The sequence below is a fragment of the Corvus moneduloides genome, chromosome 10, assembly GCF_009650955.1.
Source record: "Corvus moneduloides isolate bCorMon1 chromosome 10, bCorMon1.pri, whole genome shotgun sequence".
Taxonomy (NCBI): Eukaryota; Metazoa; Chordata; class Aves; order Passeriformes; family Corvidae; genus Corvus; species Corvus moneduloides.
Window position 1 is genome coordinate 19,773,901 of NC_045485.1, and position 15,473 is coordinate 19,789,373.

The window sequence follows — 15,473 nt, forward strand, 5'->3', positions numbered from 1 at the left end:
CTTCAGATTGTCAAATGATAATGACCTTGGTGTCTTGCCTGTGTTTCAGGAAACAATTGTATTTTTCTTCCGTGTTGTCTCCTACAGGAATGTCAGCGTAAATTGGATCATAAGCTCTCACTTGATGCTTATCTCTTAAAGCCAGTTCAGAGAATCACCAAGTACCAGCTGCTGCTAAAGGTAAGCTCTCCATGACAGTGCAAAAAATTCCAATGTACAGCTTGTTTTACTTCCAGAGTTGCGTATCAGCCAGGACTACCTGGAAATAAATCCTTGCTCAGTTCTTCAGCAAATACTCTGCATTTTTTTAGTTGTAAAATGGTAGGGAACAGTCTTGTACAGGGACTTGTCTTTTAGATTGGGAATTGCTATTAGTTAGCAGTACTTATATACTAAGTAATGGCATACTATTATATGCATAGCTCTCTATATAAAGCAAGGTATTTTACATTGTAAGTATTTTATTGTCTTACTTATTGTTTTATTTATCTTTAAACAGAAATTGAGCTTGGCTTTATTGGATCAGTATATAGTGTTACAATTTGAAAACAGGAACTGATGCCTTAAATCCTGTCTCTAACATCTGTCCCTGTTTAAAAAACTTTCAGCTCTCTGAACTGATATTTTCCCATGGTTGTGACTCAAACCTTTCAGAGGGAGCCACTCCCTTTTGCTGCTTCTTTTTCTGCAACTTTTCCACAGGGTGAATATGTGAACTTCCCTCTTGATTTGGCTGGAACCATGAGTGGTCCACGCTTGAAATTCTGGTCTGAACTGGGCAATAGGAAATATATACACTCAAAACAGTGACTTTTTTTTTTTTTTTTTTTTTTTTTTTTTCTTTTTAAGGTGGTGGCTTAAATTTCTGTCTCCATTTCCTTGGTTCTCAAAAACAATACTCACTGACTTTTCCTGTGGGAAGGTCATGAAGGTGAATTACATGCTGTTCTCAAGCCTCTGGGTTGTGTACTGTCATGAAATTTGCAATGAAGATTTTAGGCTGCCATTTAACTTGCTAATAACTACCATGGTACTGCTCAAATTGTGCCAGTATGAGCCATGGGAGGACCTGGTTGGCCATTCTTGTACAGTATTTCTGTGAACTGCTTCTTGACTTCATATAAAACTATAGAATCCAAGTATTGAACAGGGATATTGACAAGGATGCAGCTTCACTGATTGCAGTAGATTTACATCAGTATAGTCCAGAAATAAATTTGAACTCTATTTCTTGAAACTGTTCTGTGAGAGGGGAAAAAATGTCAGTGTCTCCAGGAAAGCAAGAGTAAACCAGATTTTACTTTTAATTTGAAATATGACTGTAAATAAACCCAAGATTAGATCAAGGAGTAAAATTCTCAAGCAGAACAGGTCTCAGCCATTGGGGTTTGAAGCTGGTCAGACCAGTTTCATATTTAGCAATAACACATTGGCACTGGCATTTAGTTTGTCGGGGTTTATGAGACCTGTGAAGATGGTGCACTCCTTCCCTGGCTGCAGGGGCATTTAAAAGTGTAGAAAAATGGAAACCAGTGAAAAATTGGTAACAAACAAGTGCTTAAGAAGCTGTGTGCCTTGAATGGTGGGCAGACTGGATTTGAATTTTGGGTCACAATTACTGCAACCCTCTGGTTTCAGTAGTTTAGCTAATATGCTCATGCTGATAAAAGCAGCGTGCCCACTGTACAGAGATACATCCTCATCCTAGAAAATGTGCAGCAGGTACTATAAGAGTGCATCCTGCTTTTACCTTCTAGTCCTTGGTTACCCAAGCACTTGAGGAGAGACTGCTGCTGCTTGGGGTTTGCAGGAACTACCTTTTTGCAGCCCTATTTTACAGGAACACAAGTGCCTCAGTTTTTGGACTAAAATATTTCCAAACTCAAAATGTGGACTGTCAAACCTGCCAAATTTAGACTAGAAATTAATTCATGTTTTTAACAGTGGTAGTAAGTACCTTGTGGAACTAATTGCAAAGGAAAATGGGGAATTCTCTAACACCTGAAATGATTATATTGAGTTCCTTTTCTAGCAGATGCAAAGAAAAAAGCTGCTGGGTGTAATTCTATGACATGCAAGGAGTTCATTGTAAATGTGTCAGAATGGTCCTGTCTCATCTTAAATGAACCCTTAAAACTTGAAAATGTTCAAAAGATCAAAATGCGTGTCCTAAATGACCACCCTGGTGAATGTCATGTTTGGTTTTGTTTGGGGTTTTTTGTTCCTCTTTTGTTTTTGTGTAGTTCTGCTACTTTGTCTATGCAGCCCAAATTCCAGGGAGGATCATTTTACGGTGTCTTCTGGTATAAGAAGTTCTCAAGTAGCTCCCATATCTTTTTTTAATCAGGAAATGCTGAAGTGCAGCAAGAATTCAGAAGGTACTGCTGAATTGGAAGAAGCCCTGGCCACCATGCTTGATATCATCAAATCAGTAAATGATTCCATGCACCAGATAGCAATCACAGGATATGAGGTAATTGCTGGTGCTGCTCCTACTCTTGTCTTGAGCCATCCCATATTCCTGTCGTCACTGATCATGCTGTGCCCGTGGCTGATACTGTGCTTTGCAGGAGCCTGTGCCACATTCCTGAAGGATGCCACTCAGTGGTGTGTTGTGATGACCAAAAATACATCTCAGCACACCTGTCATGTGGAGGTGGGGTGTGAATTCGGGGACATAGCGGGGCAAATGCAGGCCTTTTGAGTAACTGCACCCAAAACTCATTTGTAGGTGAGAGGTGCAAGTGTGGCAGAACTAACTTAAGAAATTTGCCGAAACTGTGACTGCAGTGCAACTCAAGTGTTTTCAAATCTTTTGCACTTAGGGAGGAAAATTTGGCTTCCATTTGAAGTGGGTAATGGAATCCATGCCAGTAACTGGCAAACTTGTTATCTGAACTGTGAAATAGCAACCACGGTACAAATCAAAGGGCACAAATATATATCTCTGCAGAAGCTCCACTGAAGTCATATGACTTTCAAGAACTATGTGAAATGAGCCCTTATGTGCAAAGTGGAAGTGATTGACACGTAAAGGAGAAACAGGCCTGGCAAAATGAGGCCTGAGAATCATGTGGTTGCTGATTTTGAAATAGCTGCAGGGTGAAAATATCAAGAAAGAAACAATATACTGAGAATTCTTCAAAGAATTGTTACATCAGAGTAACAGGCTTTAACCCAGAAAAACTATTTTGTGCGGAATCTGACTTCCTGAGAAGGTGCTGGGGTCTATACAGACAATGTCTGGGTGGGAAGAGTTATCCTGGTTTTCAGGATGGGAGTGACCTCAGGAGTTTTGATTTCTATAGTTCTCTTTAGTGCAAGTGCATCTGGTAGCTGAGGAACCCATGCCTGCTGTCAACATGATTTTATAAATAAATTTCACTGCTTGCTCATTTAACTGCTTGCACACAGCTGGAGATGCTCCTGTGGACTGTGCATTACATTTGGGATGAGAAAGTGAGTTCTTCCTGCAGTAGCTGTACTGAGTAGAAGGTGAAGCAGTGGCCACCTCACTGCGCTGGCAAACACTGAATAGGTGTGGTGATTGTGGATCAGAGAAACACCACAGGTCATAAATGTAATCTTAGATCTCCCAAACATGACAAATTTAAATAAAGCAGCGTATACTTTATCCATCGTGGTCATGGCTAAATCTGAGGGCCTCAGAGATTCATTTTAGAAGAACTCTTTAGAGCCTGTATATCATTATTGCAGAATTGAACCAGTCAACATGGGCACGGGAAGCTCATGGATGCAGCACACCTTTCACCTCTCCAGTTTGCACTGTTTCTTACTCTTTCCCAAAGAGAAAGGTAGCTTTCCTCCTGTGTTTCTCAGTTTAAATGTATGTAGTTACAGCAATTTAGCATAAAATTTGTTTTGAAAAGAGTTCTGTAAAGGGATGGGAAGAAGAGTTTCTCCAAGAAAGGTGAAGTATTATCCTCAGCAGAGGGGATTTATCCAGATTCCTGTCCATATAAATGTTGAGGTCATCCTTTTGTCTATTCCTTGCTTTAGAGTGTGTGTAGTTTTGTACTCAGGAATTCAACAGAACATTCCTGTACCTTTTCAAATTTTACTTTTGAATTTTCCAGCCTTTCATGAATGCCAGATAGTAGCTCCAAGGACTAGACTTTGGCCTCTGCTTTCTTAGCTGAACTGGAAAGCATGGCACAGTGGGACAAGGCCACTGTTTAGCCCAGTGCTGACAGCATTCTCGAGATGGTTTGTTACATGATTATTGAATAGGGTGAAAGTGTGAATCACCCAACAATTTCTTCTCCCTGTTCTACCTGTCCCAGGTGCTCAGTTGTGGTGGCAAGTGAACACCTCCCATAGCTGATGAAACCACACCCCACCTTGTGGAGTCTTTCCCACACAGCCATAATAGAAATACTTGCCTGGAAAACCTTTCAGAGAGGGATATTATGCCAGTAGGGAAGCAGGTTTTGTGATAGCTGATGAATGCTCCTAATTGCAGAGGATATTCTGTTTTTTGGACTTCGGCACATGCAGATTTGAGGAGCTGAACTCTTGTGTAACAAATTGCTAATATGTAGGTCTGGGGTTGGTTTGGTGGTTTTTTTTTTTTTTTTATTTTTAGGCAAAACCACAAAAAAAAAGCAGGATAAAATGTGGAGAGCAGAAGTCTTAGATGTGCTTCCTACTATCATCCTAACATTTGTACACAACCTGGCCTGAGTAGTTTGTCCATGAGTTATGATGAGAGATTCTTATAAATTATCATATGGATCTCTCATCTTCCATAAACATGGGATACTGTGTATTGTTCTAACAGAGAATGATTGATTATATTTGAGAGAGTGATCAAATCCTCCACTTTAAATAAACTTCCTTTAGGATAAAAGATTGCTGTCCACTAGCAGAAATTACCAGAAACAGTGTCCTCCTGTTTGCTGCCTATACTGAAGAGAGTCCAGTGTTTGTGGGCTGATATTCAAAGTCTCCTGTGGGATTGCTGCAGACTGCCATCCCTGTCTCTTTTTCTCTCTGCAGTGGCAGCCTCCCACTTCACTCACTATTATCCCAATCCCAGATTCAAGGTTGGCGAGACAGACCTATCACAAGAGTTGAACTGAGCTTCTGGATCTCAGTATTTAACAGTGCCTGGAGTGACAGGAGCCTCTCTCTCCATTGTCAGAATTATGTAGAAAGTATGGTTTGTTTTTTTTTTTTTTAATTTAGTTTTGCATATCAATGTGCTTTTCACGTGCTTGCAGTTCATAGCTACATGCACATATAAATGCAAACACCCACAGTCCTGTATGCACAAAGATCCAACTCTATATATTAGAGATGACAGACTTATCTAAATTGCTGAGGTTTTCTGAATGTTTTGGAGAGTCTAATAATATCCGGATATAGAGTGGAAAAGTAATAAAGCTCTGGTTTTGCAGTTGAATGTAGGGTAGAGGAGGGGGAGTGAGAGGGAGAACAGGTTGCAATTCTTAGTATAAGAAATTAGACATTCCCACTTGGAGCCAACATCTTCACCTTATAATCAACAGAGCATGCAAATGTTGAAAATAAGTACTTTAATAATGCACTGGGCTTATTCCCTCAACTTATTATACAAAGTGCTCCTAGGAAAATATGCTGTTAAGATAATTATGATTATCATTATTTGTTGAATCCCATTATCATATAGATGTTGCCATGTCCTATATCCACATATTGCTCCACTCTAAACACAGAACAGTTCTGGTGGCATCTGAGCTAAATATTTATATCAGGTGAAGTATTTACCCATCAGTGGTCTTCAGACAAGAGCTTTAACTTAGAAAGGTCTGGTTCCTGCCTAATTTCACTCTCCCTGAGGTACTTTCATGGCTCTGTGGTGCATTCATTCCCTCTTTGCCCAGGGCTGTGCAGCAGTGCGTAGTTTGCCGATGGTGAGCCAAGAAACTATTGACAAAGCTTGTAAAGACTATTTTGAAATGGGAGGGAATTACATACCTGCATACCTCTAGGCACTGATCCGTGACTTCAGGCATCTAAGATCTTTCAAGGTTTTGCCCAGGGATGGAGGAAGCTTGTACCAGAGTGGAAACTGAAACTAGATCTTCCAGAGTCAAAGCCTTTGTTTGGGTACTGGATTGCACTGGGCCTTCCTACTGCCTTGGGAGTCAGGAGCCTTGAAACCTGGGTTGTCAGAAGGAAGCTTCCTCTGAGGTCACCAGAGGGGCCAGCCTGTGTGTCACATCCAAAGAGATCCTGAGACATATCTTAGATGCTAGCTGTGAGTGGGGAGACAAACTGGGAATTATAGACATGGAAATCAGTGAATTGATGGTTGTAGGAGGAAACCACACAGGTTTAGCAAGGGGACATGTGCACTCTCCAACACAAGGGATGCCTCTGCCTGGAATCTTAAGCATCACCAGAGGAATGAACTGTGCCTGGGACTACCCTAGTTTGAATGTGATGTATGCTCTCTCTTTTTCTTGCCTGCTAGGGGGATGTCAGTGAGCTTGGCAAGCTGTTGATGCAGGGTTCCTTCAATGTATGGACTGACCACAAGAAGGGGCACAACAAGGTGAAGGATTTGGCTAGATTCAAACCAATGCAGAGACACCTCTTCCTCTATACAAAGATGCTCCTTTTCTGCAAGAAACGGGAGGAGAACACTGATGGTCATGAGAAGACAGCTTCATACAGCTTTAAAAATTCATTAAAGGTAATAAATGCAGTAATGGTGGGGGAGGGAAATAAATCTGGTGTCCTCATGAGATGAGGATGTTTCCATGAGCAGATTTGAAGAAGGTGCACATATCTGGAGCTGTCTTGCACCCCTGAATAAATGACAGCTCCCGTTTAGTTTTGGGTTGGAGACAGACCAAGCCATATGTCCTGCAGCTCAGAAGTGAACCTTGTTCTTTGCAGCTTGGTACAAAGGGGCACCTTGTGTATTCTTGCCCAGCATCCTATAAAGAGAAGCCAGACTAAATGGACCTGCATCTCTCATTGTTCTGCCTATGGGTATCCTCCTAGTGCAATTCTATTGCAAGTTTTACTGTTGACACTGTTGAGCAAACATATTCTGTGACAGTCATAGCTACGGATGAATCAGTGCAGTAGAAGTACCCTTTTACTTGCAAGAGCAAAATTTCCAGGTATGAGCCAGGACATTTTAAGGTGGGTACCACAAGTAGGCCACGTTTTCCCTCTAAGCACATTGGTGTGACACTTGTGGCTTTAGCCTGCTCACATGGATCATCAAGTGTAATGTTCCAAACTTATTACAGAGTACCCAGACAGGAACTGTAGCAGAACCTGGTTCAAGGCTTGGACCAATTCATATCAACATTTCAAGTTTCTTTATGTAGAGATAGAAGGAATGGTGGCATAACACTGTCTAAATCTTTGAATTATTGCTGAGGTGAATGAGAACAAGAGGCATGAACAAATACAGGAAGAAGATTAGAAGCTGGTTAGTAGCAGCTGAACTTCAAAATTGTGATTAAGAATTTTTCATTTAAGAAATCTAGAATTATTTTCTTCAGATTTTTTTGTGTTGTCTGGATTTGCAGATTGGTCATTAAATCTCACAAAGCCCTATTCCAACCCTCTTTCTCTTCCACCTCAACAGATCAATGATGGCAAGTGAAAAAACAGTCTTCCTAAAACTGAAAATTTGTCAAGGTGAACAAAGGCCAGGATGGGGTTGAAAACTGATCCACAGATCAAGTAATAATAAAAAAAAAAAGAGGATAAATTCATGATCAGACATTAGCTTGGGTTAATTTAAACATTCTTTTTCCCTTTAGCAATCAAAAAGATGAATGACAAATTAGATATTGAGAAATAACATGCTCTGAATTTTACTTTTAATGACTCCCTAAAGTGTCAGAAGTGAATGCAGCCTTTTAAAACTGCTTCTCAGAGAATCAAGTTTAAAGACTACTGATGTTTTCTAGATTCCAGCTCCTTCTTTTCTATTTTGAAACAGATGAGCACTGTGGGCATTACAGAAAATGTAAAAGGGGATAACAAGAAGTTTGAGATCTGGTATAATGGCAGAGAAGAAGTCTATATCATTCAGGTAATGACAATCCTTTTTGTTTCCAAGGGCTCTACTTCCTTTCAATTGAATTGTTCTTAAAGAATGTTCACTGTCCTGTACACTCCAGAAACAATACCCATTGAAAGCTTCATTGTTGTGTAGGCACTGAAACAGCCAATTTATTATGAATATGGTCATGATTTTGGCTAAAAGAAGAAATAAAGTAATGGGAAATTTCTTGGAATTCTGGACAGAAATGCAAGGACGGGACCTTAGAGTCATGGTAACTTTTCCATCTGGAGGAGCGTCCTCTGCTTTGCTTGAAGATGACCACAGTGTTCCAATCCTTGGCAAAACTGAGAGCCAGTGTAGGTCAGGGCAGCCCAGTGATTGGCAGCGTGTTTTAACTGGATCTGCTTTGCCTTGTCCTCTTTTGTTCTCAGGCATCTTCTGTTGAGCTGAAAAACACCTGGATTTCAGAGATTCGCAAAGTCCTGACAGGACAGCTGGAAGCATGCAGAGGTAGGGCTCACAGAGCAGCAGCTGGGAATGTGTGCTTCCTTCTGGAGCTGTGTGTGGCAACATGGGGCTGGGACAGGTTACAGTGCCAGCCAGTACCACCAGTGAAGCCAGCAAGGACCAGCTGGGCAGTTGCAGCACTGCTGGGATTTAAAGCCATGTCCTGATCAAAGAAAACTTCTTGCAATTTTATAAATGACATGGATAACTATTCCATTCACAGTTAGTCCAAGGAACATGGTTTTCCTCTGTTTTCTCCCTCAAACCACAATTCTAGAAGTATCCATTTACATCAGTATATGAGGAGATGAGGTCCCAGTCTGCACTCTGGGCCTGCTCACAAGACCTGGATCAAAAGGTCTCCTTCAACATCTGTGACTGGACACAGGAATTGCTCCCCTGTCCTAGTGTTTTTGTGGGGGGTTTGAGGGGTTTTGTTTTGTTTTAAGTCTAGTCACCCACCTTCTATTCTAAATGTAAGCTGTCCCATCTTTCCATCTTAGTGACCTCCTGTAAAACATGGTCAATGGCCTTTCCCTCTCTTACAGAGATGTCACTATGAAGGTGGTTTGTGACTTGTTCAACACCGTGAATGACTGAAGCTTCATAATTAGCTAAGATAATGACACCCTTTTTATATAAGATATTGAATCCCCAACAGACAAAATTCAGTCAGGTTATTTCAGACAGTAAAGGAACACAGTGATGATAGCTATCATAGATGATATTCTATTTATTCTCTTAGGACAAAAAGCCCCACAGCTGTGTCCAATACAGACTTTTCCTGGATCTTGGCATTGCTTCTCACCTTGGTCTGTCTTTCTGCTTCTCTCATATACTCATCTCTCTTTAAAGCAAGGTCTCCACCCACATCCTTCAAATTCCTAAGCAGACTTTGTCCAAAGTGGAAACCTGTGTCTGTGCTTTAACTTTAGAGCTCACCTCTATTTTAACTGTCTGTTTCACAAAGACAATGTGTTCTTACAGCCTCCTTAGGTAGAAGGAAACAATTATGAACATCAGCCTTAGCAATTGAATCCAACCCATAACAATACACTTATTTACAATGTTTACTACTCTGGTCTTTTGTTACTGATCTTGTCTTTATCCTTTTCCCTTTTTATTCTGAATTTTACTGTGATCAGTTCATCAGGAACTGCTGAGGAAAGACCTCAAGATTCTTGTTAGTGTAGTTTCAGGACCGGATCTAGAGGCTTTCTGATATGGTTTGTAATATTTGCTTCTGAAGTATAAAAGCTGGTGTTCCTCAGGCTACCGCAGAAGAGTTGCTAATGGAGAAAATGTACATATTTAATAGGATAGAGTGCTAGTCCTCCATTTGTGTTTCTAGGCAAAGGAAATGAAGCTTGTATGTCATCCAGATGAGCATTTGTGAAATCTCTATAGCATACAGGACCTATTAGCTAGAGCTACTTTGCATTTTCCAGAGAAAACTACACAGGAATCAACACTGGAAGTTTTTTAAAGCATTTTTATTTTGATGTTCTTTGTTGTTTTGTCCCAAGATCATACAATTCTAGAATATTTCAGATTTCAAGGGACCTCAGGACATGACAGTCCAAGGTCCTGCTCAGAGCAGAGTCAGTTATTGCTCAAACAAGGTTACTCAAGACTTTATTTAGTCTGGTCTCAAGAACCTCCAAGGATGACTTTCATCCTACTCTGTGAGTAAACTCAAGCTTCCCTTTGCTCTCAATCTAGCAGAACAACAGTCAGAGGGTATAAATTGTATCTCTCATGATATTGTAACTCTTCCCACACGATCACATGAATCAAACTCCTTATTAAAAAATGGATGTCAGGAAGCACATGCTTTGTCCTGTGGTTTTAAAGTTTCTATTTCTAATGACTCACAAAAGAAGAGTCCTTAATCCAAGACTGGATATTTTTACAACTGTGCATTGCAGTGGGAGAAGGAAGAGGGATATACTTGTTTGACTGGCTGCTTTTAACGACTGTTGTTAGGAGTTGCACAGGGGGTTGGAATGTTGGAAGGAACCAGCTGAGATGAATGAGTGAGGGGCAGAGAAGGTGGCTACAGGTATGTGATAAATAGTTGAACACATGGGTCACTCGTGTCCAAATGCTCGGTGTGTACCCAGCCCTGTCACACACTGCAGTGAGCATGGAATGCTAACGAGGCTTTGGGCAACACCTTGATCCATCAATCCCAAAGAACGTAGCTGTCTCTTACAGGCAAAGGAATTACTGATGCAGCTTAAGGGATTTGTGTAAGGCTGTGGATCAGTTGCCAAACCCAGGAATGGAGCTACTTCCGACTCCCTACTCAGTGTGCACATTTCTACCCCACCAGCAAAGGACTTGAGTTTAATCTTTCAGTGCTGCCTCGGTCTCCTTGTCACTTCTCTTCATTGATAGGAGGCTCATCTTCTTTCAGAGTGAAATAGCCCGGGGATGAGTTTGAAAGCAGCTCCTTCCATTGCTTCCTCACTTCTCAGTGTCTGACTCTCCTGGCCCTGAAATCCAGGCTGTGAGCAACTTTCTTATAATTTTTCTTCACTCAGCATTTACTGGACAAAGTGCAAGTCTGTTGCTACCTTGCAGGCCTGCAAAAAGAGTGAACAAGCAGCATATGAATAACATTTTCTGATTACTGTTTGTCCAGGATGCTGAGCAAAACCATTCTGCAGAGATGGGGATATATTCTGCTATGTGGCTGAGTATGCAAAAGCACAGATGGACATGTGTTGCTAAATCCAGAAAAAGCTGTGAGCCACAAAACTTGTATTCTGGGAAAAAGGCCATTATGTCCATTCTTTAGATCCATATCATGCAGTTAGCTAGGAAGAGGTACAGAGGAAAGAGAAGGTAGGATGGGAAGAAATCTCTTCTGAGGTGAAAATATGAGTAGAAGAGTTGTTTGGTGAGCTAAAATGTTTCATTAAGATCCTCATATGACTTTCTCTTCAAGTACAAGCATTCCATTTTGATTGCACTGGCAGTCAAAATCCCTCCTCTCCTATTTCTCTCTCCCACCTTCTACATAAACACAGAAGCAACTTACACAATCTGGAACAATTTATTCTTTACTTTGTCTTTAACAGAAGCAAGTCAACTGCACCAAAGAATCACTGAGAGTGTGTATCATGCACCAATGGATTCCTCCAATGCAAGCAGGTAACCACAGCTGCCATGGCATATCAGGGCCATGTTTTGTCTTGCCTTTGTGCTTTTTCAGCACATAAATTCTTAAATTTTCTCCTTAAATTTTTGTGTTTAGCTTCCTGGGTATGAATTTACTTAATTGTCTTCAAATTCTTTAAAGATGTACAAATATAGATAAAAGGTTTGCTCAAGAGAAAACTAATATCACAATGCAGAATTCATTTCAAATATTAGCTCAAGTTTAGACAAAATGTATTGGAACATTTCCAGGATGTTAAAAGGAGCTGTCAGCAAATTTTGTAATGACCCAGTTGCTGGGCAAGTGTAATGTAAGTTGGCATGGGATATCACTGTAAAATTTTAGCAACCAAAACAGGAGATCCTGGGTAACAGCCAGCCTTTGAGAGTGGTACAACTCAATGCAAGAGATATTAAACAGATGTAGTGCTATTAATCCTGCACCATATGTTCTCTAGGCTTGGTTAAATTGCTTCGTTTAGGGTTCAAGGGTAGAAATCTTTCAGCAGAACCACCTTGGGGATAGGAGAAAATTATTCCAGTAATATATGAAGTGCAATCACAAAAATGTTTCAGAAGAATCCAGATATGTGCCCTTCTTAAAAGGCTCTTAAAGTGAGATTTTCCAGAGCAGAAATTATAGACAAAATATGTCAACAGAAAAAATTAACTCCAGGAAGAAAGGCCATGTGATCAGCTATTTGTCCTAAGTGGATTACACCAAAGGAAAAATGAAGTGCTGTCCTCACTCTGGCCAGCTGCCAGAAAAGGATAGGTCAGATGCTCCTGCTCTAGATGCTGGTTATTATAGGAACAGGAAGAATACAGTGAGTCTTCATGAACGAACAATGCTCTGGGCAGTGATGAATGGCCAACTTCAGGGTGTCCCATTATCTGTAATATGTGTCCCCAAGAGAAGCAAGGGCAGGGCAACTGCAGCACCAAGCTGGCTTTGCAGTAGTTGATGTGAAATGGTGGATCCAGAATTCCTCAGACTGGGGAGCCCATTCTGCAGCCTGTTTGGGGATGCTGGGTGGAGGCAAGGAGGGGAAGGAAGAGGCTGGACTGCAAAAGCCACCATGTGGCACAGTCTGTGCTTGTGACTGACGTGAACAAGCAGCCCCAGTTGTGAGAGGCCAGTGGAGACAGCATTGCTAAAGAGCAGCCAGCATCATCAGTGCTCTGCCAGCAGATGGAGGCTAATTAATCATTGCCATGTCACCTACCCAACAGACACCTCCTCGTGGGTTGCCCATGTGTGACAGTGACTCTACTGTTTGTTGGGAATTGTCAAACCTCTGCTGTGACACTGGGGAAATCTGTTCGCAGCATGCTTTCCCCTCCCCAGGCTGTATCTGGTCCATGACAAAGACTATCCCTTTTACTGTTTGCATGCCACCACATCACTTGGGACTGCAATTCCATGAGGTTCCATGAGCTCTGATCCTGACTCGGGATTGGAGCTGAGGTGTTGGCAAAAGGGACACTTAGAGCCAGTGTCCTTAATACAGGCAGTTATGGAGTGTCCTTAAGTCCTGTTCAGTCTATTTCAATTCTCTCTCTCCAAATTCTTCCGCAAAGTTCACTGTTTAACCCTAAAATGAGATGCCCTGTGGCATCTATTGCTTCTGTATCTCTCAAGGGATGGCTGCTGCATTTCATTGATAATGAAATGATCCCTTTGTATTGTTTTCTAATCTATTTAAAATATGAAACTCAAATAGTCTATTGTTCTAACTGCTTAACTATGTTTTGTTGGAAATGACTGATGCAGTCATACATCCATGTAAAAATATCCTGTGAACATGGATAAATACAAACTCTTGGAATTTGGCTGCAAATGCTGTTTCAGAAAAGCTTGTGTGTTTTCTTGGTGTCTTTCTCACAGCTGTAAATCTTTAACTCTGTCAGCTGCATGTTTCACAGTTATCCCAGCCTAGCTGGGAAGGAACAGAGGAAAAAGAATAAGGAAATGTGTGTGCACTTTGGATTTGTTCCCGTATTTATTTTGAGCCCAATTTTGTACCTGACATTAGGCTGAGAAATCACATTTTGATTTAGTACAGGAGGTAACAGAGACCTTGCTAAGGTTCCACCAGAAACAGGTCAGAAGTTCAAATGCAAAACAATGAGTCCTGGACTGCCTTTTATTTAGAAAAGGTATTTACAGATCTCTAGTATTTAAAATGTTTTTATGTTTTTAATGATATCTTGGACCTTGCCTTACAGCAGAACAAACCCTGTGAATGTTAAGTGTAGCAGTTCCTGTGTTGTCAGCAGCAGTTGAATTGCTGATACATGTCAATAACAAGCGCTTTGACAAGGAGTATTTCAAATGCGTAGATACAATGGTTTATGTGGAGCAATCTGCCAAAGATAACAGTCAAACACCCAGATTAAACCACCAGACATTTGCAAAACAATGAGGATGAGAAACTCGTTCAAACCTTGCAGCTTGAATGTCCTACAAACCTGGGGCAGGGCCATCCTTCCCATTACAGACCCAAGGCCAGTACCAGGGCAGATCTGTGGAGGTGGATCCTCTCATTTGTGACTCAGCTGCAGACAGGGATATCCCACTGGGATTCATGTTTCCAAAGAGCAGAAGAAACAGAAGTTGGGGAAGTCAACAGAACTCATAGGTTGCTCTATGCATGGTATGACCTCTTTGTGACCATCCAGTATCCATTTCTCTCCTGGAGACAAATGTATTTATGCTGCAAAAGATGGAAAATTGGGGTTTTATTTTCTTACCTGGTTTCCCACTCCAGCCTTTCAAATCTGCTGCACTTGTAAAAAGAACAACCAGACAACCATTTTGTTTCTTCAGTTTTTCCTTCTCAATTCTGATGAACTCACTGTGTGGTGTGGATAGGAGGCAGGATGACTTTTTTCCACCATACATGCCTGCACAGATGCAGGCTTCTATAGCACACAGCATTTTAAAACCAGCACTTTGTTCCTTAGGCTTCCATGTCTGAGGGTAAAAAAAGATGCTTAGTACTCAGTGCTTTATCAGATGTTAACCAGGAATGTTACTATTTTTGTATTTCTTTTGTCCCAAGGTATAGCAGGAAGTCATCAAGTATATATGAAAACAAATCTGAGACATCAAATGTGGAAGCATCTAACAACAAAAACAGGAATTCCAGTCCCAGCGCCAGACAAAAGAGAGGTAGGAGGTCTGAGAGAGCTTTTGCTTCCAAAGGGTAATATTTTTATATTTGCACATATTTCTGGAGTTTGATGAGGATACTTTAAATCTACTTTGTTTTAACCCAACATCAAAAAAACAATGCTGCAAAGCTGAATGACTGTACCGTGAAAATTCATGAGCCCCAAAAGGCATTACCAGTTTAGGACTTTTAAGTCTGAGTTTTGATGCTTTACAGTGCTCTTTATAAAACTTGTGTTTCTTAAAAGTAGAACTTAGTGGACAATAGTATTTGTGTTTTAACCTTCTGTATCCTGGTCAAGTTGATTTCTAGACATATTTAATTTAAATTTTTTTCTACAGACTTTGCTAACTGATTTCTTTGCTGTAAGTCAAGGAGAGTTTTTTGCTCCTCTGTGTATATCAGCTCCCCTCAGGTGTACAGTAAATAAATAAACCCACACTCAGTCACAGAAAGTTCCTCCATTATTTGAGGCCACAAATACAATAGATCTTCTATACAACACAGGTTAAAATAAACACTAAAAAGAAACTGAATCTCATCTGACAGTAGCAGGAACAGAAAATCTTTTGACAGCAGTTTCTCTT

The 15,473-nt window shown here is 40.8% G+C and overlaps 1 protein-coding gene across 10 annotated transcripts in view; it reads left to right on the top strand.

Annotated features, from left to right (window-relative positions):
- The window catches only part of MCF2L2 (MCF.2 cell line derived transforming sequence-like 2), a 159,956-nt gene that overhangs the window by 124,346 nt on the left and 20,137 nt on the right, over positions 1 to 15,473 (top strand). For all 10 annotated transcript variants that reach the window (XM_032120169.1, XM_032120170.1, XM_032120176.1 and 7 more), the window contains 7 exons: positions 88 to 180; positions 2,348 to 2,473; positions 6,479 to 6,700; positions 7,973 to 8,065; positions 8,470 to 8,548; positions 11,632 to 11,704; positions 14,776 to 14,885. In XM_032120169.1, coding sequence (XP_031976060.1) covers positions 88 to 180; positions 2,348 to 2,473; positions 6,479 to 6,700; positions 7,973 to 8,065; positions 8,470 to 8,548; positions 11,632 to 11,704; positions 14,776 to 14,885 — 796 coding nt within the window. The remainder of the gene's footprint in view (positions 1 to 87; positions 181 to 2,347; positions 2,474 to 6,478; positions 6,701 to 7,972; positions 8,066 to 8,469; positions 8,549 to 11,631; positions 11,705 to 14,775; positions 14,886 to 15,473) is intronic.